At 49.1% G+C, this 24,657-nt stretch overlaps 1 protein-coding gene across 18 annotated transcripts in view; it reads left to right on the forward strand.

The window, feature by feature from the left end:
* Positions 1-24,657, forward strand: part of celf4 (CUGBP, Elav-like family member 4) — a 1,331,379-nt gene that overhangs the window by 1,127,727 nt on the left and 178,995 nt on the right. For 11 of the 18 annotated variants that reach the window (XR_005459940.1, XM_038790659.1, XM_038790661.1 and 8 more), the window contains one exon: positions 19,962-20,036. The exons of the other annotated variants lie outside the window; for them this stretch is intronic. Coding sequence is in view for 10 of the 11 variants with exons in the window: in XM_038790659.1 (XP_038646587.1) it covers positions 19,962-20,036 (75 nt within the window). In the remaining variant the exon portion in view is untranslated. The remainder of the gene's footprint in view (positions 1-19,961; positions 20,037-24,657) is intronic. 18 annotated transcript variants of the gene reach the window in all.

The raw sequence follows: 24,657 nt of genomic DNA on the forward strand, positions 1-24,657 counted from the left end.
CCCCACAGATGGGTTCCAAAGCTGGGGTGTGGGGGATCAAGCATAGAATTGCATGGACAGGATTCCCTCCAGGATCCTGCCCACCCCAGTCACAATTTCACAGTAGGACGGACAGGGCCTCGGAGGGGGAATCCGCCCATGCCCTATTAAGGCCATAAATGGCCACTAATAAGTCGCGTTTGCAGAGTCGGATATTTTTCCAACTCTGTACCCCTGAAAATCCAAAACTATATTTTCCTTTCGAAAGGCCACACTGGGACATCGGTTTCAATGTCAGCAACAATTGGGGAGCTTTTATGTTGTGCACTCACCTGATTGCTCAATGATGTCTCCACCAAGCGATAGCAGCCTCTCCACACACTTCCTGCCTCACAGAACTTCCTTACCCTTTATCCACAACCGAGTCATGTAATCCACATTGGGCCCACCCTTGCCTCTCCACTAATTCCGGGGTTGGTGGGCCTGACTCCCATTAGCCCCTGCCACCCTGATCAAAGACCGGAACATCCTGGGGCACTTACACTCAAGTCAGGTTTGTTAAGTCAGGAATCACCCCGTCTTTGCACCCTTGACTCGAGAGCTAAAATTCAACCCAGCGTTTAATTCCTTAAATTTGTATCTATTAAAGACTACAACAATGAGATTAATTGGGTTGGGATCCTGATAGTTTGCGCCCATTGATAACCTCCAGCACTAATCCAGCCGAAGTTTGCAGGTTCAATTCATGTGACAATTGAACGCAAAATGTTCATTTTGTGCGTGACATGTTCCAAACCAATGGAAATTGCCATAATCTTTCATCATTAAGTTGCAGGGGGTGATAAGGTGCCCAGATTCTTCATTTCATTTCACCTGTGATTCCTGAGCAAATAAGGAACCATTATTTAAAAAAATAACTTTAACCTTTGCAGCCCTGAGGAGTTAATCAACTCAATTCTATTACAGGTATTTGAAATTTAAATGTGCTGTTCCACCAATTGCCTCGCAACCCTGTATAATATTCCAATGGCACAAATAATTACAAACATATCAGGGTACATATTGATAAATGTTGCCACCAGACAGAAAACAGAGGGTACAGGATCAGCCTTGTTCCAAACTTCGACAAAAGAGATGAATTCCAAAAGTGAGGTAAGAGTGAAGACATCTTGACATTTGATATCTTCAAATTTCCTCCAAGTTACACACCCTCCTGATTTCAAAATGCAACTGTGTCTCTGCATCAAAGTCCGCAAACTCCCATCTGAACTGCACTGTGGGCTGCATCTGTATCTCACAGACTGCAGACCACCACCGCTTTCTGAAGGACACCTAGGGATGGGCAATAAATGCTTGCGTAGCCAGTGACACTTGCATCCCATGAAGAAATTTTTAAAAACATGGCCATGACACAAAGAACAGGAAGCACAGGAAGAGGCCTTTCAGCCCTCGAAGCCTGTACCGGTCATGATACCAATCTTTGCAACGTGTTCCAGGCACTCAACACCCTCTACGTAAAAGAAACTGCCTCTCACATCTCCTCTAAACATTGCCCCACAGGCCTTAAACCTATGCCCCCTGGTGACTGACCCCTCCAACCTGGGAAAGAGTGCCTGCCCATCCTCTATCAGGTTACACCTAAACCTTCGTCTTTCTAATGAAAACAGTCCCAGTCTATTCAGCCTCTCTACATAGCTAACAACCTCCAGTCCAGGCACCATCTTAGTAAACCTCCTCTGCACCCTCTCCAAAGCCTCCACATCCTTCTGGTTCTGTAGCGACCAGAATTGTGCGCAATATTCCAAGTGCGGCCTTACCAAGGTTCTATATACTGTAGCATGACTTGCCAGTTTTTATACAAAGGAATATCATTGCGGTTGTTGAAGATTTATCATCTCAACTCCAGTACATCATTGCAGGAGTTCTTCAGGGTAGTATCCTAGGCCCAGCCACCTTCAACTGCTTCATCAATGACTTTCCTTCCATCATAAGGACAAAAGTGGGGATGTTTGCTGATAATTGCACAATATTTCGCACCATTCACACCTTCTCAATTACTGAAGCAGTCCGTGTCCAAATGTAACAAGATCTGGACAATATTCAAGCTTGGGCTGACAAATGACAGGTAACATTCATGCCACACAAGAGCCAGGCATTTATCATCTCCAACAAGGGAGAAGCTAACCATTACCCCTTGACATTCAATTGCATTACCATTGTTGTGTTCCCCACTATTAATATCCTGGAGGGAGCAGAAACTGAACTGGACTAGCCATATAAATACTGTGGCAACAAGAGCTGGTCAGAGACTAGGAATCCTGCAGCGTGTAACTCATCCCTGACTCCCCAAAACCTGTCCACCATCTACAAGACACAATTTAGGAGTGTGATGGAATATGCTTCCCTTGCCTCAATGAATTAGGCAAGAAGCTTGACACCATCCAGAACAAAGCAGCCCGCTTGATTGGCACCCCGTCCACAAACATTCGCTCTCTCCTCCATCGATGCACAGTAGCAGCCGTGTGGACCATCAACAAGATACATTACAGGAACACATCAATGTTCCTTCGGCAGCAAGCACACGACTACTACCATCTGGAAAGACAAGGGCAGCAGGTACCTGGGAACGCCACAACCTGGATGTTTCCCTCCAAGTCACTCACCACCCTGATTGGAAAATATGTAGCTGTCCCTTCACTGTCAGTGTACCGAAATCTCCCTCCATAACAGCACTATGGGCGTACCTACACCACGTGGACTGCAGGAGTACAAGGATGCAGCTCACCACTACCTCCTCAAGAGTAATTAGTGGTGGGCAATAAATTCTGGCCTAGCCAGCGATAGCCACATCCCATAAATAAATAAATACATAAAACATGCCATTTTTAAGAGATTTTTCCTTTGGAAAGGTCATAAAATAGCAACTATACTACTGCAAACCCTCCCTTCAGGATGTTCTACGATGCCAGATGACCAATCAGGAGGCTTGTTGCAATTTCTCAAAGAGAATACTTCTGTTGCCCCAGAAACAGAGCTCCACAATTCTGGAGGACTTTGGTGTGAACAGTGAATAACTGTTCTTGAAACATTGCTCCCTTTACATTCAGTGCACGTTGCTATAGTCATCTGAGAAAGTGGTGGTGTGCCTTCTGTATGGGTGCTACGTTTGTTTCAACAACTAAATGATTTGGTGGATTATAGCTGGTCACATTAAAAATCTATAACAGTGTGTGATTGGAATTCCTTGGGCCACACTGGTTGGGTTTGGTGGATTCCTTTTCCGAAAGGATGTTATTGCGTGTGCCCTTTAAGGGCAACTCTACATAGTCAGGATCACCTGACTTGGGTGGCCAATCAGGACTCAGAGTAAGAAAATCCTTTTTGTTCACTCATGAAGTCTCTGAATCCCTACAGTGTGTGCGGTAGATTTTTTTACACAGGCTTTATAGTCACTTTGGGCGCGATTCTCCGCCCCCCACGCCGGGTGGGAGAATAGCGGGAGGGCCTCCCGACATTTTTCACGCCCTCCCGCTATTCTCCCCCCCCCCCCCCCATGCCCGACCCACGCCACGAATCGCTGCTCGCCGTTTTTTATGGTGAGCAGCGATGCTCCGAGGCCGATGGGCCAAGTGGCCGGGCCTTTACACACGTTTCAACACGGAAGCAAACACACCTGCTCGCTGCCGTCGTGAAACGGGCGGCAGATGCCCGTTTGGGGCCTCTGGGGGCCCGATTGGCACGGCAGTACCACGGCCGTGCCAAGGGGGGCATAGGCCCACGATCGGTGCCCACTAATCGCGGGCCGTGCGTCCGTAACGGACGCACTCTTTTCCCTCCGCCGCCCCACAAGATCAAGCCACCACGTCTTGCGGGGCGGCTGAGGGAAAACACGCCAACCCGTTGTCCAACCTGTGCATGCGCGGTCTACGTCATCGGCCGCGTCAGCCGGCGTGACGCTTGACATGGGGCCTTGATGACCGCCATCAAGGCCGCGCCACCGTGACGCACGGGGCCGCGCTCCTAGCCCCGCCCAGGGGGGGAGAATCGGCCCCGGAAGTGGGCATGAAGGCTGCCATGGGTCACGGCCTGTCCCACGGCAGCCTTTACGATTCTCCTCAATTGTGGGGAATCTCGCCCTTTGTTTCTGCTACTGGCCCACACAATACTAGATTTATAGAACTCAATTTCACAATTTACCATGGTGGGCTTTAAGCGCACAATGTTGAGGTTTGTCAGTCCGATGCAATACAATAATTATCCATACAGCAGTGAAGGTTAAGAGAAGATCTAATAGTGATGTTTCAAATCTTGAAGAGCTTAGACAGAGCAAGTCAGGAGAAACTACTTCTAATAGCTGAAGGGTTTTTTAAAAAATAATTTTTATTGAAAAATTTTGTATTTATATAACAACAACGAACCACAATACAATGCCAACAATAATGATAACAGTCATAAACATTCGCCCATCCTTAATGAACAACAAAACATATTAACAACAACTTAAGTTAACACAATATTAAGTTAAATAACCATAGGAAAAAAAAAATAGAAACAGTAAAGAACACCCTCCATTCCCCCCACCCCCCCCCCCCCCCCCCCCCCCGGGTTGCTGCTGCTATTGACCAAGATACCTGTCTTTGAGCCAGAAAGTCCAGAAAAGGCTGCCACCGTTTATAGAACCCTTGTATTGATCCTCTCAGGGCAAATTTGACCCTCTCCAATTTTATAAATCCCGCCATCCAGGATCCAGGTCTCCACACTTGGGGGCCTCGCATCTTTCCACTGCATCAAGATCCTCCGCCGGGCTACTAGGGACGCAAAGGCCAGAACACCGGCCTCTTTCGCCTCCTGCACTCCCGGCTCCACCGCAACTCCAAAAATCGCGAGTCCCCAACCTGGTTTGACCCTGGATCCAACCACCCTCGACACCGTCCCCGCCACCCCCTTCCAGAATTCTTCCAGTGCCGGGCATGCCCAGAACATATGGGCATGATTCGCTGGACTCCCCGAACACCTGGTGCACCTGTCCTCACCCCCAAAGAACCTACTCATCCTAGTCCCGGACATGTGGGCCCGGTGCAGCACCTTCAATTGGATGAGGCTAAGCCTCGCACAGGAAGAGGAAGAGTTGACTCTCTCCAAGGCATCCACCCAAGTCCCATCCTCTATCTGCTCCCCTAGTTCCCCTCCCATTTAGCCTTCAGCTCCTCCACTGATGACTCCTCCACCTCCTGCATTACCTTATAAATGTCAGACACCTTCCCCTCTCCGACCCACACCCCCGAAAGCACTCTGTCCATCGCCCCCCGCGAGGGCAGCAAAGGGAATCCCTCTACCTGTCGCCTAGCAAACGCCTTTACCTGCAAGTATCTGAACATGTTCCCTTGGGGGAGCCCAAATTTACCTTCCAGTTCCCCCAGGCCCGCAAACCTCCCGCCAATAATCAGGTCCCTCAATTTACTGATGCCCACCCTTTGCCACCCCCTAAATCCCCCATCAGTGTTCCCCGGGATGAACCGATGATTTCCACCTAATGGAGCCTCCATCGAGCTCCTTGTTTCCCCCCTATGCCGTCTCCACTGTCCCCAGATTCTTAGGGTCGCCGCCACCACCGGGCTCGTGGTATACCTCTTAGGAGAGAGCGGCAACGGCGCCGTTACCAGGGCACCCAGGCTCGTACCTCTACATGACGCCATCTCCATTATTTTCCCAACTATAGCAGCCTCACCCATCTAATAAACCTTTCACCAAATCCAAACCTCCCCAACACCTCCCATAAATACCCCCACTCCACTCTATCGAAGGCCTTCTCCGCATCCAGCTCCACCACTATCTCAGCCTCCCCCTCAATCGCCGGCATCATGATAACATTCAACAACCTCCGCACATTCGTGTTCAGCTGCCTTCCCTTAACAAAACCTGTCTGGTCCTCGTGTACAACCCCTGGCACATTGTCCTCTATCCTGGTGGCCAGGATCTTTGCCAGCACCTTGGCATCCACATTAAGGCGAGATATGGGCCTGTATGAACCACACTGCTGGGGGTCCTTGTCCCTCTTTAAGATTAAAGGAATCAGTGCCCGCGACATCGTCGGGGGCAAAGTCCCCCCTTCCCACGCCTCATTAAGGCCTCAGCAAGGGGCCCACTAGGTCCACAAACTTTTTATAAAACTCCACCGGGAACCCATCCAGCCCCGGCGCCTTCCCTGACTGCATCTGCCCGATCCCCTTAACCAGCTCAATCGGCGCCCCCAACCCCTCCACCTGCTCCTCCTGCACCTTCAGGAAAGATAGCCCGTCGAGAAACCTCTCCATTCCCCTCCTCTCCACCGTTGGCTCCGACCGGTACAGTTCCCCGTAAAAGTCCTTGAAGACCTCATTCACCTCTACCCCCTTCCGCACCACATTCCCACTCTTATCTCTCACTCCAGCAATTTCCCTAGCCGCATCCCGATTGCGGAGCTGATGAGCCAGCATCCTACTCACCTTTTCACCATGTTCGTACACTGACCCTTGTGCCTTCCTCCACTGTGCCTCCGCCTTTCTAGTGGTCAGCAAATCGAATTTAGCCTGTAGGCTGCGCCTCTCCCCCAACAGTCCCTCCTCTGGTGCCTCCGCGTACCTCCTATCTACCTCCAGCATCTTCCCCACCAGTCTATCCCTCTCACTCCTCTCACTCCTCTCCCTGTGTGCCCGGATGGATATCAGCTCCCCACGAATCACTGCCTTCAAGGCTTCCCAGACCATCCCCACCCGGACCTCACCCATATCATTCACCTCGAGGTACCCCTCAATACTTGCCCGGACCCTCCTGCACACCTCCTCCTCCGCCAGCAACCCCACATCCAACCGCCACAACGGGCGCTGGTCCCGCACCTCCCCCATCTCCAACTCCATCCAATGCGGAGCGTGGTCGGAGATTGCAATGGCCAAATATTCGGCCTCCTCCACTCTCGGAATCAGTCCCCTACTCACCACGAAGAAGTCTATCCGAGAATAAACCCTATGTACATGGGAGAAGAAAGAGTACTCCCGTGCCCTCGGCCTTACAAACCTCCATGGGTCCACCCCTCCCATCTGGTCCATAAACCCCCTCAGTACCTTGGCCGCCGCCGGCCTCCTACCCGTCCTTGAACTGGACCGATCCAGTGAAGGATCAAACACTGTATTGAAGTCCCCCCCATAATCAGACCTCCCGCCTCTAGATCCGGGACACGTCCCAGCATACGCCTCATAAAGTCCGCATCATCCCAATTTGGGGCATACACACTAGCAAGTACCACCTTCTCTCCCTGTAGCCTGCCCCTTACCATAATAAATCTACCCCCCTTATCCGCCACCACCTCAGATGCCTCCAGATTCGCCACTCCCCGGTTCTTCACATCCAACCTGGAATGGGAAACGTGCCCCACCCACCCCTTCCTCAGACGGACCTGGTCCGCGACCTTCAGGTGAGTCTCCTGAAGCATTGCCACATCCGCCTTTAGCCCCCTCAGATGAGCAAGTACCCTAGACTGCTTCACTGGCCCATTCAGTCCTCTCGCATTCCAGGTGACCAACCAGATCAGAGGGCGTCCCGCCCCCTCCCCCGTCGACTAGCCATAGCCCGTCGACTGCCTGCCCCAGGCCAGCACCCCCCGCCCGACCCAGTCCCCACGGCGACAACACCTCACCTCTGTCCCCCCGGCCCACACCAGCTCCTTCCTGACCCTGCCAGCAGCAACCCGGTATTCCCCTTCCCCCCCCCCCCCCCCCCCCCCCCCCCCCCCCCCAGGCTAGGAACCCTCCTAGCCGCGAACCGTCCTCCATTGTACTTCCGTGGGTCAGCTAACTTCTGCTGACCCCGGAAACTCCCGCCAAAAACCCGACCCCTCCCAGAGTGGGATCATCCCCCATCCTGTCACTCCTCAAGGCACCGCTCCAGCGTGGGGAGGAACCAGTTAAGGCCCCCCCCCCATCATCATCTCCACCTCCCAGTCCCGCAACGCGGGAAACCAGAGGAAAGCCCGCGCTTTCGCACTGCCCCACCACGTTCTTCTGACGCAGCTCCCAAATACCAGCCCCACTCCATACCCCCAACCCTATACAGAATACAACAAACCCCCCAACCCCCCCCCCCGCAAAATACAAAACTCAAACAATGCCCCCCAACAAAAAACAGAACAACACCCCAATAAATAACCATATCAAAATTACAAAAGTACAGAAAAAACACAGCAACAGCAGAAACCAGCAATAAAGCATTACAACCGACCCCGCAACCCCCAACCCCTAGTTCGAGTCCAGCTTCTCCGTCCGCACGAAGGCCCACGCCTCCTCCGGGGAATCAAAATAATAATGCCGCTCCAAATAAGTTACCCACAAGCGCGCAGGCTGCAACATTCCAAACTTTATTTTCTTCTTATAGAGCACCTCCTTCGTCCGATTAAACCCGGACCACCGCTTAGCCACCTCCGCACTCCAATCCTGGTAGATCCATACTACCCCATTCTCCCAATTGCTGCTCTTCACCCTCTTGGCCCAGCGCAGCACACACTCCCGATCACTGAACCGGTGGAACCTCACCAGCACCGCACGCGGGGGTTCATTCTCCTTAGGCCTCCTGGCGAGTACCCTGTGGGCTCCCTCCAGCTCCAGGGGCAGATGGAAAGATCCTGCACCCATTAGCGAGTTCAGCATCGTGGCCACGTAGGTTGTCAGATCCGACCCCTCCAGCCCCTCCGCAAGGCCCAAGATCCTCAGATTCTTCCGCCTCATGTGGTGATCAAGCTCCTCGAAGCGGTCTTGCCACTTCTTATGGAGTGCCTCATGCCCCTCCACCTTATTCACGAGGACCACGGCCTCCTCCTCTCGTTCAGCGGCCTACGCCTGCAACGCCTGGATGGCAGCACCCTGGGTCGTCTGAATCTCCGAGAGCTTTTTATTCGTTTCCTGCAGAGAGCTCAGCACCTCAGCCTTAAAATCTGCAAAACAGCGCAGGAGAGCAGCTTGCTGCACCTGGGCCCACTGCTTCCACTCCTCTGGTGCTCCGCCGGCCGCCATCTTGGAATCCTTCCCCCGTTTTTTCTGGGGAGCTGCTGCCATTTTTTCCCCCTTTCCACTCCGAGTTCAAGTCATGAAATGTGGTGAAAGTTGATCACCACACCTTCTCCCCCTGGGAGACGTCGAAAAAAATTCCGTTTTGGGCTCTAAAAAGAGCCGAAAAGTCCGTTTGAATCGGGAGCTCCCAAATGTGCGGCTTCCTACGTCATCGCCGTCACCAGAAGTCCCTAATAGCTGAAGGGTTGATAACGAAAGGGGACAGATTTAAAGCGATTCACAAAAAGTCCAGCGGGGACAGGACGGACACCCATGAGGGATATCATTTGTACGCAACAAGTAGTTAGGATTTAGAAAACCCTGCTCGTTCAAGCAGTAGGCACAGATTCAGCAGCAGCTTTCAAAGGGGAATTGTATAAATACTTGAAGCAGAAAGAAATGAATAAAATTGGAGAAAGGCGTGAGGAATCGGGCTAATTGTACTGCTCTTTGAAAAAGCTGATGTCGACTTAATAGATCCAATTGGCATCTTTTGTGATGTACCATCCAAGATTCTAATATATGACAACTGTATCCATAACCTGACAAGTGCACTTTCTTTCATTTGCATTAACAGTTACTTTTAGGTAGTTTAGCAGTTTGAGGTGATTCCATTTGAGAAACACTTAATGCTCCGTTTAATAATGCCATAATGAATCTATTTTAAATATTTTTCCTCTGTAACAGAATTTGTGTCTTTTTTTTTTAAAAACCTCCGCTTTTAAATTAAAATTTATGCTTTTTACACTTCTTAAAGCCATTAATATTTGATTGCAACAATGATTCAGTTAATGTTTGGCTGTAATTGTAGTTTGGTTAACATTTATTTCTATACTATGTTTTGTTTAGTAGAAATTGTTTTCATGTTTTCCAAGTGCAAAAGGAAGAGTGCAATGCTGATAATGTACCGCAGAAACCAGATAGATCTATCGTTCTTGCGGTAGAATCTGGTTAGTGTTTTCTGAATACATTGGTCTCATGGTAAAGAATTTGTGCAGCTCCTCCTGAAGAAAGATTCAAAAAGTATAAATTGTACAAGCTAGGAAGAAATTACAGAAGCAACAGTAACATGATGTATATCGGGTGCGATCTTGAGCCTGCACTCGCCATCCACAGGAGAATCCCATGAGAGTTTGGAAATGCAGGATTTATCCTAACGCTGGCCGTGGGGGCCACATAAAACAACCGCAACCATGAGATAAACATGGGCCCAAACCCGAACCGCCCCAGAACCTCGAACAAACACCTCACCAATACCTTAGCCAGGACCTCCACATCTGTGTTTAATAGGGAGATGGGCCTATATGACCCACACTCCACCGGGTCCTTATCCTTCTTGAGGATTAACAAAATCAACGCCTGAGCCAATCTGGCCGGCAGCTCTTCCTGCGCCATTTCCAGGGGATGTGGGGCAGATTCTGCCGCAAACTGTTTCTAAAGGTCAACCTGGAAACCATCCGGTCCCAGCGCAATCCCTGATTTCATCGATCCAATTGCCTCCATAACCTCCTGTAACCCGAGGAGCCTCCAGGGAAGGTTTCACCAAGCAAAGAGACAATCGCAGACAGAGAATTCATCCCCGGTGCCCCCAATAATTTCCCCCAAGGGTTTCCCCCTCCAGCACTCAGCCCTTTCATACTTTCAGACTTTTCTACCGACCTGCCCCAGATTTCCTGCCTGCCTCAGCAGCAAGCACCATTCCCTCTGATTGTGCCGGCAACTCTTGGGCGACATGGCAGCATTCCCCGAAGCAGCCATTTAATCGGCTACAGTCTGTAAAACATATCTCGGAATCCCACCATCACCCGAAATAAGGTCACCACCCACCGCTTTCGACCCTGGCAGCGGGACCTCTTCCACCTTTAGAAAATTCTGACCAGATGTTCCGTCATGTTGGAAGCGCCTGTCATCTTACTTTTTTTTTATAAATTTAGATTATCCAATTATTTTTCCCAATTAAGGGGGCAATTTAGTGTGGCCAATCCACCTACTCTGCACATTTTTGGATTGTGGGGGCGAAACCCACGCAGACACGGGGAGAATGTGCAAACTCCACACGGACAGTGACCCAGAGCCGGGATCGAACCTGGGACCTCAGCGCCGTGAGGCAGCTGTGCTAACCACTAGGCCACCGTGCTGCCCTCCTGTCATCTTACTTAAAAACCCTCTTCCTATAATTTTCTTTTGAACCCTAGCATGTTTTCCAAACATTTCCTGTGAAAAAATAGTCAAATAATCGAGAAAGGTTTCACTCGTGTATTTTGCTGCTTTTTGTACACTATGTATGTGCTCATCTTTAGAACAGTTTACTCTGCCATATTTTGAGGGAGGGTTTAGCACAGGTTATATTTATCAATTAGAGTTGCAAAGCACTCCTTGAAACGTACAAAATTCTGGCAGGGCTGCACAGACTGGACGCAGGGATGATGTTTCCCTTGGCAGGCGTGCAGGGGTGCGGGGGGGGGGGGGGGGGGGGGGGGGGGGAGACCATTAAGGACTGCAATGAGGAGAACATTTTTCACTCCAAAGGCATTGGACCTATGGAATTCTCTACCACAGAAAGCTGTGATGGCCAAATCAGGAAATCGATAGATTTCTAAACTCTAAAGATGCCAAGCAGGGGTATGGGAATAGAGAGGATAATGACGTTGAGTTAGAGGAATAGCCATGATCCTGTTGAATGACAGAGCAGGCTCAAAGGACAAAATGGATTACTCCTACCCCTATTTTCTCTGTTTCTATCGCTGCTTAAGATTGCGGTCCACATACAACAGGGTAGGGGTTGGGCCACCCCTTGAAAGCTGTCTCTAGAATTTTCATTAGGGTTTTTCCATATTCCAACCGTAACTTTGTTGAAACATCAGCTAAAACCCCAACAGAGGACATAAACTGTTAACAACAGGCGTTTGTACCATTTTTCTAATTTATGCCAATCTCCCACCAAATTTGTGGCAGGTGATCTGTGAGGAGCCCTGCATAAATTCTTCCCTACACATGTGTTTTTGCTGATTAAATATGTATGTGTGTGTGTGTGGGGGGGGGGGGGGGGCTTCTGTTCTAATACAAAAGGGGTTACTTTCATCTAAAGATGAAAAGAGACATTAAATGACTGTTGTGCTGATGTGTCACGCCAGTTGGAAATCCAGATTTTAGCACGCAAATTCAATCCTATTTGCAGATTTCCATCATTTGGAATTGCTTGTGGATGATAAAGCAGACATCTGCTGACTTTGCACTCAAGCACTGATTGGATGTCATTTCAGAGAGCAGAATATGTGAGATCCACACACCCACTTCCAATGAAGGTGTGGAGTGGACTGACTGACACACAATCAGCAGGGCTTTGCAGTCCACGGTCATGGCCAGTCGCCAAATGTCCCCGTCCCACTCACAACAATGCCCGCCACTGGCGGAAGCAGAATATCCCGGCCAATAACAGGTTTCAGGATGGTTAGAACATAGAACATAGAACTGTACAGCACAGTACAGGCCCTTCGGCCGAACGAGTCTGAAACTAAGATCAAATCAACCTACTCCCAATCATTCTAGTGCACTCCATATGCCTATCCAATAACCGCTTGAAAGTTCCTAAAGTGTCCAACTCCACTACCATAGCTGGGAGTGCGTTCCACGCCCCAACCACTCTCTGAGTAAAGAACTTACCTCTGATATCCCTCCTATATCTTCCACCATGAACCTTATAGTTATGTCCCCTTGTAACAGCTACATCCACCCGAGGAAAAAGTCGCTGAACGTCCACTCTATCTGTCCTTCTCATCATCTTATACACCTCAATTAAGTCACCTCTCATCCTCCTCCGCTCCAAAGAGAAAAGCCCTAGCTCCCTCAACCTTTCCTCATAAGACCCACCCTCCAATCCAGGCAGCATCCTGGTAAATCTCCTTTGCACCCTTTCCAATGCTTCCACATCCTTCCTATAATGAGGTGACCAGAACTGCACACAGTACTCTAAATGTGGTCTAACCAAGTTCTTGTACAGTTGCAGCAGAACCTCACGGCTCTTAAACTCAATCCCCTTGTTAATAAATGCTAACACACTATAAGGAAGCAAGTGAGAGGATGTACAGGTGTGTCACTGGAGGTCCTGGTGGAGGAGGTCAAGAGGAGGAGGGACACCCTGTAGCGGCAGGGGGAAAGAGTTTTCCTGTCACCCTGTTCCTTCCACCCCTCTCTGCTTGCAACAGCTCGTGCTGACCAGTCTGGTCTCAAATTCTCTTTCCATTCCTCCTGCTGACAAAGGACTGCCCTGGGCAAGATGCTGGTGACACAGCGTTCCCTCTCTCCTGATGATTTCTAGAAAGTTATCCAATAAGTTGGAGTGCACAGCATTTACTCTTTTTGGTTGTAGTCCTCAGAGTCCTCAAAATGACTCCCGAAAAGTCTCCCAATGTGCTTCAAAAGTCCTCTTCGAACCTCCAGCACCAAGTAAACAGTAAAATATGTTATAGCTCTGAGTGCTCCCCTAAATCCTCACCAATGACCTGGATACTCTCTGTTTGAGGAGGGCACAAAGTAAAACATTCTCCACTAAAACGTAATGGAACCTTGTTAATATGCACCGTCAATTTAAGCGGCAATCAATCGTCCATCATTAATCTCCAGGAGGCCATTCTAGGGTAAGCTTCAATCCTTTACCAAGGTAGCATCGAGCACTAAATGCAGATTAAACCGTGTTTCAACTTAAGACCCCATCTCAGCCACAACAGAGACTATTTGACATCTGAAGGAGCCATCAGAAATCTCACCCAAAGACTTTTGATTTAAATTTTCCAAATGCATCCTGAGCAGAGAGTCTTCCCCACTATTCAGGAAATCTCTGGTGTGCTCCTCACACGTTTTGGTTCATTAATGGATGGAAAATCATGGGTAAATGCTTTCAATTTTTCAATATTGCTCCACACCGGACACATCCGATTAGAACATTGAGCTTTGATGTACAATCTACGTTTCACCAATTTCATGAGAACCCATTCAAATTCAGGTAAGAAGCAACCCTCAGACCCGAACTCTTCTATCTGAATCACAGGGAGGCAGTGGGGTGGTGGAATTGTTGCTGGATGAGTAATCCAGAGACCGAGAGTCATTCTCATGAGTGAATAAAGTAAGTTTCAGAAGTATATTTTAAAACTGGATATCTGGTTAAATCCCTGTTGATCAACCAGATGCATTTTGTCACTGTCGGAGCACAAGCCTCTTTTCTGGTAGAGCGCTTGACATTCAGCAAAGTACACATAGCTGCAAACTTGCAATGTTCATGGCAGAGTTCTTGTCAGCATTCAGTGCACATGCAGGATTGTTAATGAGAAGCTGTACCAGCTTAGACGAGTTGAACCAGTTGATTTTCCCAACCTTTGTGAAATGAAATGATCGCCTTCTTTGCAAACAACAGCAACTTTCCAGGGAGAGATATTCAGAGGGCACTAATCATCTCCCCATGCAGCGACAGGAAATCGTTAGAGACAGAAAGACAGTGCTGTATCTGTCAGCAGGGACATGGACAAACCACAATTCACACTGTCAGAGCGCAGATCCCAGCAAGGAAAACAAAAAAAGCTTTAATGATGTTTTTCAAACATATTTTCTGACCTAAACAAGCCATTCCTGGTTCTTCTGCTGCTAGCTAAATTGTACATTGGGGTGAAATGCGTCAGAGGCTGTAACACATAATAATAATAATAGCTTATTGTCACAAGTAGGCTTCAATGAAGTTACTCTGAGAAGCCCTAGTCGCCACATTCTAGCGCCTGTTTGGGGAGGCCGGTACAGGAATTGAACCCGCGCTGCTGGCCTTGTTCTGCATTACAAGCCAGCTGTTTAACCCACTGTGCCAAACCAGCCCCTCCACATAATGGGCACAAGCAAATCGGCAGTCCATTTTAACACAACACCCAGTAATCTAAAGGAAATTGGACAGAGTGTAAAATGGGCTGCCAATTTGCTATCATGCATCTTGTGCTCCTGCCCAAGGTGAATTTCTACCCCATTTTCTTTTCAATCTCATATAAGTGCACTTGCTGTAAAATTGTAGAAAAGAGATGGTATTATGTGAGATGGAGAAAAAGGAGGTGTTCTGATTGAAAAGATAGAACTATCAGGACAAACAATGTAGTGAGGCAGACTCAGTGGGGCAAATGTTCAACTCTTGTCCAAAAGGAGAAGCATCATTTTTCCCTGCTGAGAATGAAAAAGATGCCCAGCAAGAACTGTGGGCCCAATTCCCCCTGTTTCTGACAAATTAAACAGCGGCACCAGATCTTTCAGTGGTGCTTCTCCCAATCCCCCAGCATAATATCAGAGAAAACTGTGGAGTAATGGAGTGCACTATCATTTCTCTGAGCTTTCTGATCATCCTTTATCAAAATTACAATGGGAGATCAGGAGAATCTTCACAGACGTTGTACGGTTTTGTTACACATATTTCTAGTGTTCATAAAAACAGAAAATGCTGGATACAATCAGAAGCATCTGTGGAGAGAAATAGAGTTTACTGGCACGATTCAACCATCGCGTTGTGCCCGGCACAGACCCAGGTGCCCCAGGTGAATAACGATTCATCCGACCCATTCCCTATAACGAGTTCCAGATTCCACCAATAAATGGCGAGAATCTCAATCTCAATCTCATTTCAATCCCATTAACAAGATTGAAGTCGAATGCAGCGGCCTCGCGGGAATTATCTGAATCCACAGCGGAAAGTCGCTTGGGCGTGGTTTATCAAAACGTGAAGTTGGCACAGTGGCAGATTGTGCTGTCATTGAGTGATGCATCAGGCTGCTGAAAACACGGTCTTGATGCCTGGACCACTCTGGTGGTGCCCTGCAGGCCACCCCCTGAGGGTTACCCACTTTATGGTGCTCTGCTGTATCCTGCACAATCTGGCGCAGCAGGTGGGGCGACCTGCTGGAGGAGGAGCAGGAAGAAGTGGAGGGACATGCGCCCTCATTTGAGGAGGAGCAGGAGGAAGTGGAGCAGGAGGGGCTGGAGGATGAGCCCAAGCAGGAGCCGGTGGATGGAGGACAAGCTGCAGCAAGGGTCCGACATGCCGGAAAGACCAAGGAGGGCCTCATCATCTCCAGATTCTCCGAAGACGAGGCTGTGTCCCCCCTTCCTGCCTCCCATCCTCCACCCTGTTCCCCCCCCCTGATTTACCCCCATTATTGCCTAAGCCCTCCCCCCATCACACTGCCCCCCTCCCCAACTACCCTGTTCCCCCCTCCAAGAGTCGATGTAACATTATTCCAGAGTGATGGGCCTGTGTTGGCACTGTCAGCGGGTCACTGTACAAGACAGGAGGGTGATGATCACTCACTGTGAAAAAGTTCTAGAGCTCCTCAAGGTGTGATAAAGTCTTTCTGCTAACAGTGATGGAGACTGCATTGGGGGCATTTGATCTTGGACCACTGCTCTGGGGGCAGGCGGGGAAGAGAGAGTGGGGGTTAACGGACAGCAGGCAGCCCACTGTGAAGATTAACGTGACAGAAGCTTCATATGTATGAGCGTGAAATTATAATGTGACAGATTTCCAATCCCCCTAGCTACGAATAATGTACTCAACAATGCCCATTCAGTGCTCCTCATTCTTCTTGATCTACTGTTATGTCTAGTTGTGTCCCCAAGATGCACATCAGAGGTAGAGGCAGCTTGCTGCCTTCCACCCACTGTGGTTTTTGATGCCCTTGGCTGATATCCTCTGGAGGGCCTGGTGTCACTGACATCGCTGAAATACACTCTTTTGCCCGCTGCCCTTGAGCCAGTGTCAGGAGGGGGCGAAATCAGAAGAACTGGAAACAGCCGTAGTCTTGTTGGTGGCAAGCCTTGGGTTGGGTACCTGTGCTTCCTCCCTGAGAGTGCTCATAGGGCCCTGGGTGACTCCATGGGATGGAGGGGCAGCTGGAGTGAGCTCCAGAAGCCTCTGAACATCTGGTGCTGCCAAATCTGGAAGATCCCCATTGTCTGCACCATGGTAACAATGCCCTCACGGATGCTACTCGGTGATTGATCCACATTCTGGAGTACCTCAGCAATGTCAAACTGCATGTGGGCCATGCCCCTCATGAACATGGACATGATGTTGTGGCCCTCAGCCATGGTTGTCAAAGACTGAGCCATGCCTTGGACAACATCACTCAAGGCTTGGCCGATGTGCTCCAGGTTTTCCACTGCAATCACCCTAGCATTGTTGGCCTCGGTGCCACGCATTGTCTGCACCATCTCCTGTGTCTGAAGGCTTTGGGACTCCTCAAAACTGCCTTGCAGTTGCTGGAAAGTCGCTGACACCCCTTCCTGAATTCCACGGCTCTTGCCTATCATCTGCATCAGCTCTGGGAGAACCTTATTCAGAGGCTCAAAATCTGGCTGCGATCCAGCTTTGTCCAGGGATTCAGCAGACCTCCGACTGCTGTGTCCCTTGGATGTTCCTGCCTCCATTTGATTGTGCCGCCAAAGCCTGTCCACTAATGTCGCCCACCGCAGTATGTGTCTCTTCACTGTTGGAAAGTGCGGTCTTGAAGAGGGTCCAGAGGAGGTTCACAAGAATAATCCCCAGAATGAAGGACTTGTCATATGAGGAACGGTTGAGGACTCTGGGTCGGTGCTCGATGGAGTTTAGAAGGATAAGAGGCGAACTCATTGAATCTTACAGGATAATGCGAGGCCTGGATAGAGTGGATGTGGAGAGGATGTTTCCACTTGTAGGAGAAACTAGAACCCGAGGGCACAGCCTCAGACTGAAGGGATGATCCTTTAAAACTGGGATAAGGTGGAATTTTTTCAACCGAGGGTGGTGAATCTGTGGAACTCTTTGCTGCAGAAGGCTGTGGAGGACAAGTCACTGAGTGTCTATAAGACAGAGATAGATAGGTTCTTGATTAATAGGGGGATCAGGGGTTACGGGGAGAAGGCAGGAGAATGGGGATGAGAAACATATCAGCCATGATTGAATGGAGATACTGTGACATGTGGTTAGTGGGAGGGAAGGATCATTTTGTGAGACATCAAAGCTCACCTGACACAGGTCATCTGGGTGAAGGGGTAGTGGATTGTCACCTCTCTCGCACAGCCAACATCACTGTCAGTGACTACTCTCTCCTCCGACAACCCTGCAATTTCCAGGGACTGTTCCTTATAGGGGATGAGGACTCAGATCCCTGGAATCCCGTCCCAGTCTTGGCCCTTTCCTGCTTATTATGGGCTATCTTCTACTGCGGGAACAGCAAGAGGCCATTGTGAACTGCACGCTTGATGGATCAATGGTCTACAGCAGGTAGCATGTGTGGGCACCGCACCTGGACATGAAGGGATTGTGCAGTGGGTGCCGGGGAGTGCTGAGGAACAAGCACGAAGTTCGGATGTGGGGAGGATGCGAGGTGTCAGCCACTGATTTGGCGAGTGAGGGGCATTTTGAGAATTTTTATGATGACAGGCGGAACTGATGCCAGGAGAGAGGTGGTAATTTAACCTTGCAGCTCAAGGGAGGTCATTGATCTTCTTCTGACATTGGATGGTGGTCCTCCAGATCATAGGGGTGTCACAGTGGTTAGCACTGCTGCCTCACAGCTCCAGGGTCCTGCATTCAATTCCAGCCTCAGGTGTCTGTCTGTGTGGAGTTTGCAGTTTCTCCCTGTGTTTGTGTGGGTTTCCTCCGGTTTCCTCCCGCAGTTCAAAGATGTGCAGGTTAGGTGGATTGGCCAAGCTAAATTGCCTCTTCGTGTCCAAAAGGTTAGGTGAGGTTACTGAGTTACGGGGATGGGGTGGAGACATGAGCTTAAGTAGGGTGCTTTTTTCAAGAGCCGGTGCAGACTTGATGGGCCGAATGGCCTCCTTCTGCACTGTGACCCTGACCCAATGGTGACCCTGCTGTTGATCCTCCTCCCTCCTCCAGGGAACAGGTGGCCCATCTGTCATCGATGGTGTAGAGAAGCATGGCCAGGGTGGCATCCCCAAAGCGAGGAACAGGCCTGCGTGCTGCCATGCATGCGTGTTGATTGGCAGTGAGTGGTGAGGGAGCGTTTAAAAGCAGCCCCCTCTTGTTAGCAGTGAGAAGCTGAGATGGGAGTCATGCAAATCAATCGTAAAGGAGCCGGTAATGCCAAGAATCCAGTGGAGGCTCATTTTTTGCATTAAGTGCCATTGAATATGGGCTGCAATCTTGCCAATGCAGCCGTCAAGAGACGGTCCGTCAAACACGCCCAAAATGACAGTTTGAAATTTTTCCGTTGAATGGCTCCCATTAACTGTGTTTCTCTCCACAGATGTTGCATGACCTGTTGAGTGTATCCAGAACATTTTTTATTTCATGATTTTATTTTAGATTTTCAGCATCCACAGTATTTTTGTTTTTATTTCTGGTGTTAATGCTCGCCTCTTAATAAGACTATCGAGTTGCAAGAAGATAGGTCAGTGGTTTCTTAGAAAAGAGGAGGCCTAATATTAAAGTCAAAGTGAACCGTTTAATAGGCTACATTTGCATTGAAATGTTCATTTTAAAGGTATTGATTACATTATCTCAAGTCATAGTTCACAGATGGAAAATGGAAATCAGCCGCTAAAAATTTTCATGTTTAGCGATATTTAGATATTGACTTTTTAAATTGTGCTGATACAATAAATTTATGCATAATCTCCTATTGATATGAATTGCTTACTCGCCATTCACTGTTGTTCATATACATTATTGTTACATGGTTAGATGGCATCTAAATATAATTTGATTAATATTTGTATAAGTTAAAAGCCAATTTCACTATAAAGCATATCTAATCTTACAGGCAAGTTTACTATAGAGTGTTGAGAATGGGTGAGTGTATGAATTTCAGTTTCCTAGAAATTTGAGGAGATGTCATATTAGGTGACTGTATTTTCCATTTTTGGTTAACCTTTTTGCAGCCTGCACTTCAGACTGGATTTCACGACTCTTCCATGCTTCACTATGAATTCGGTCTCAAACCACCTGAGATTTTGGTGAGTTTGGACTCAAGCAGCCCATTTACGTCAATCAGTGGGCCTCACGTCGTCTTCTGTATTCCACATCACTTCACACCCCATCTGTTGCCACAACCCCATCCCCTCCTCTGTCTAAAGTTTGCAGTGAGACTGCACGGAGCAATGATGATCCTGCACCGTTCATTTCTGCTCAGCAATGTTGCGTTTTGTACTTATGTTTCTACCTTTATCTATTTATCTATCTATCTATCTATACAGATATATAGATACACCACGTATACATCTTCCTGTATAAAAATGTCGATGATAAATGCACTTACATTGTGTTTGTCAAGTGTGCAGCCAGTACACATATCAGTTGAAAGCTTACAAGTTATTTAGATTTTATATTATGACAATATTCAAGAGTGATTAAAGTGCCTTTCAAGCAAGTATTCGGGGCATTTGATTTTTTTCTAATTTGCTCCCCCCCCCCCCCCCCCCCCCCCCCCCCCCCCATTTCTGCATACATGCTGACTCTGAACTTAATTGAAAAAAATATCAAAGTTTAAAGTATTTTAAATCAAAATGGGTGTAACAATGCTTCTTTTATGCTGTAATTATACTGCAGCTTAATGGAGTTAGGGTGTTGATCATTAGGTCAATAGATTTTGGTTTGGGTCTGTTTTCATGCCTGATTATAGAATTCCCAAACTTGCCTTTAATGGACGTCTGCAGATCGAATATTGCAAGGACAGGGCAGATCGAATATTACACACAAGCACAAAAGGCTACTTTAAAATATTACAATGCAAGCTCCAGCACCCAAGAAGACATATCACTGAGAGACTGTGATGGCTACATGTGTGTTAAATTGCATTGAATTAATTTGAAGCCATAGGGTGGTAAGATCTGGTTGCCAAATGCTTGGAACACTAAGCAACTCAATGATCCACCTCGTCTTGGCTGACAACACAGACATCCATTAGAGTACTGAAACATCTGAGCCCCAGGGAAAACACTTGCTTGATTGACGGTTCTGGCTGTCTGATCTATGCTGTCAGTTGTATAATGTTTATTTTCACAAAGTTTCAAGTGATTGCAGGTTCAGCTATTGATACTTTAAAGGTCTGGATGATTGACACTTTTATTGTAATACAAGTTTCCTGTGAGGAAAGTGGAAGGTTATCAACGAATGACTTACTTAAAAAAAACTGTCTATACATCCTATTGTCACTATAGGGTTCATTGCTTCTATATAGTGTATAGTGAGTGAATGGGGATGGAAGTGCCATACCTTGGCAGAGGAGTATGAGGGGTCAATAGGGGTTTTTTGGGGGCATACCTCGGCATGGGGAGAATGAGGGTCCTTAGGGCATGGATGGAGTGCATATCGTTGCTTGAGGACATGAGGGGCCATTGGGGTTTAGGCATCACTTGGTATGGAGAGTGTGACGGGTCATTGGGGCATGGTGGAGGACAAGAGGTTGCATGGGTAGGGCATGGGACTGTCTGGGGGGGTGAAGGTGAGTGAGGGTTGAACCTTTCTGTTTCTGTTATAACTGGGATGAAGTCCCAAAACATCAAGGCAGGGCTTTTAAACAGTCCACCTCCACACCAGACAGTCTCTATGAATGTTTCCAAATTGTTTCCAAGTCAGCTAGCCTAACATTCCGGCGCCTGTTCGGGGAGGCTGGTACGGGAATTGAACCATGCTGCTGGCCTGCCTTGGTCTGCTTTCAAAGCCAGTGATTTAGCCCTGTGCTAAACAGCCCCTTAACTGGGGTTTAGAAGAGTGAGAGGGGATCTCATTGAAACTTACAAAACACATTAGGCAGATTAGACAGAGTTGATTCAGAAAGAATGATCCTGTTGATGGCGGAACCCTGAACGAGGGGTCGAAGGGGTAAACCTTTTAGGACTGAGGAGAGGAGAAATTTCTTCACCCAGAGAATGGTGAATCTGTGGAATTCGTTACCACTGAAAATAGTTGAGGCCAAAAGGACTATGAGGGGAAGGCGAGATCAGGGTATTGAACTTGATGATCAGCCATGATCATAATGAATGGCGGAGCAGGCTCGTAAGGCCGAATGGCCTCCTCCTTTTTCTATTTTCTATGTTCTATGTAAACAATTCAGTTCAAACTTTTTGGGCTTCAAAGTGTCTTGAAAAAAGTTAAAGGGCAATGAAATTGACTGATAAAACCACTTCAGAGGAGTCCACCACATTAAAGGAAAGTCTTTTGCTTTCATCTCACAGATCTTTCATTTTGAAATTTTGGCAGACAGTTTAAAGGGTTTAAGGCTCCAGATGAGAATGCTTTCACTTTATTCTCATAGATCAATTCAAAGGTTTTAAAGGCTGTAGGTGGGAACACAGGCCAAACTATCTCCATCCCAGGAAAGACTCCTGATCTGAGCCCTTCCAGTCCAGCCCAAGCACCCCCCCCCCCCCCCCCCCCCCACACCACCCCCCAACCTCCAACATAGAACATAGAACATTACAGCGCAGTACAGGCCCTTCGGCACTCGATGTTGCGCCAACCTGTGAAACCACTCTAAAGCCCATCTACACTATTCCCTTATCATCCCGCGGTGATTCTCCGGTCCGCGATGGGCCGAAGTCCCGTCGCTGACAGGCCAATCCCACTGACGTGGTTTAAACCACCTCTGTGCCAGCGGGATTGGCGGCGCGAACGGGCCCCCGGGATCCTGGGGGGGGGGGGTGGGCCGCGGGGCGATCGGACCCCGGGGATGCCCCCACGGTGGCCTGGCCCACGATCACTCATACAGGGCAGCATGGTAGCATAGTGGTTAGCACAGTTGCTTCACAGCTCTAGGGCCCCAAGTTCGAATCCCGGCTTGGGTCACTGTCTGTGCGGATTCTGCACATTCTCCCCGTGTGTGTGTGGGTTTCCTCCGGGTGTTCCACTTCCTCCCACATTCCAAAGATGTGCAGGTTAGGTGGATTGGCCATACTAAATTGCCCTTAGTGTCCAAAAAAGGTTAAGTGGAGTTACAGGAATAGGGTGGCGGTGTGGCCTTGAGTAGAGTGCTCCTTCCAATGGTGGGTGCAGACTCTATGGGCCGAATGGCATCCTTCAGCACAGTATATTCTATGAAATTCTATTAAAGGTGATGAATGAATCAAGGCTGCAGATGTTTTAGGAAGCTGTCAATCACAGTCCACTACTAGACATTAATGGCTTGAAGCTAATGGGTCTGAGGGGTTTGAACATGATCACAGCTGTTCTCCTTCCAGGAAGGGACACTTGGAGCTCCCAGGTAAGTCTTACAGCTGTAATATTTTTCACTGCCCTATCTCAACTGCTCTCTAGCTTCCAGATAGGGGTCTCTTTTCTGGGTAGAGTCCTGTGGGGGGGGGGGGGGTGCGCCCTATGGAGGGGGGGCCATATGGATGGTCCCTTTAGTCAGCTGGTCCCAAGGGGGTCCCTTTTGTTAGGTGGTATCTGTTGTGGGGTTCCTTTAGTTGGAGGTCCCTGTGTGTGTGCGTGTGTGTGGGGGGGGTGCCTTTAGTTAAGGGGTGTCTTCAGTTAGGGGGTCCCTGGGGAGTCTCCCCAGGGTCTACAGACCTGGGGGTGGTCTCCCTATTAAACAGGTACCTGGGGGGGGGGGGGGGTGTCACCCTAGTTGGGGGTCTCCCTATTAAGCAGGTATCTGGGAGGGGTCTCCCTAGTTTTGGGATCCTGGGGGTGATTGCCTATTAAGGGGGTCCCTTGGGGATTCTCGGGAAGAGTGGAGCAGGTCACCCCAGTATTTGGGGGAAGCGGGACATCCAGGCGATCGGGAGGGTGGGGGACTGCTTTGCGGTGTTGGGGGGTGCTGCCGATTGGTGGTACCTGGGTGCTAGCCAGCCGTGGGACTTCGCTATCGGGCTGCCGTTATCCGCTAAAAATCCCTCATATTCCTCATCATGTAGTGGGAGAAACTAGGGCTGGATTCTCCGGTCGCCAACACTGAAGAACCCAGGTTTCTGACCAAATCGGGGGCGGCGTCGCTTTCGCATTGCTCCACCCCCTCCAAAGTACGTACGCCATGCCACGTATCGATGCCCTCAGGACATTGCCTGACCCGCCCCCCAATGCTCCGTCCCGACCTGCCAGTTTACCGATGGCGTGGGACACGTGCGGTCTCACCCATCAAGAACTCAGCATGGCGACTGCGGACTCAGTCCAACACCGCCACAGTCTGGGGAGGGCCGATCTGCAGGCAGGGGGGAACATTGCTCAGGCCTGCCAGCACCATGGGGGGGGCGGGTGGCCTGAGCCGGCCGAAGGGGGGGACTATTCCGCAGACCGGGTCCGCGAGCATCCGGATCCGTGAAACACGACTCAAGCGCTGCAGGCCGCTGCCGTGCTCACGCCCGGCCATGGGCTCGCCAATTCTCCGGGGTGTATCGGCAGCCAGAGCCGGGTGTTCTACACTGCCTTCCTGCTAGCCCCCAGCAAAACGCCACCGATCCCACTCCAGCGTGGGGACATAGCCCCAGAATCGGAGAATCCAGTCCCTCATCTCCCAAACAGAGAATCTTGCAGTTCTCACGAATTGGAGGAAATGTATTAGCATAGTTTGAGGATTGGTTATGTGGTGAATTATAATAGCATAATTCACACTGTTATCACACATGTTGTTCCATGCCT

Source organism: Scyliorhinus canicula, chromosome 3 (assembly GCF_902713615.1).
Source record: "Scyliorhinus canicula chromosome 3, sScyCan1.1, whole genome shotgun sequence".
Classification (NCBI taxonomy): domain Eukaryota; kingdom Metazoa; phylum Chordata; class Chondrichthyes; order Carcharhiniformes; family Scyliorhinidae; genus Scyliorhinus; species Scyliorhinus canicula.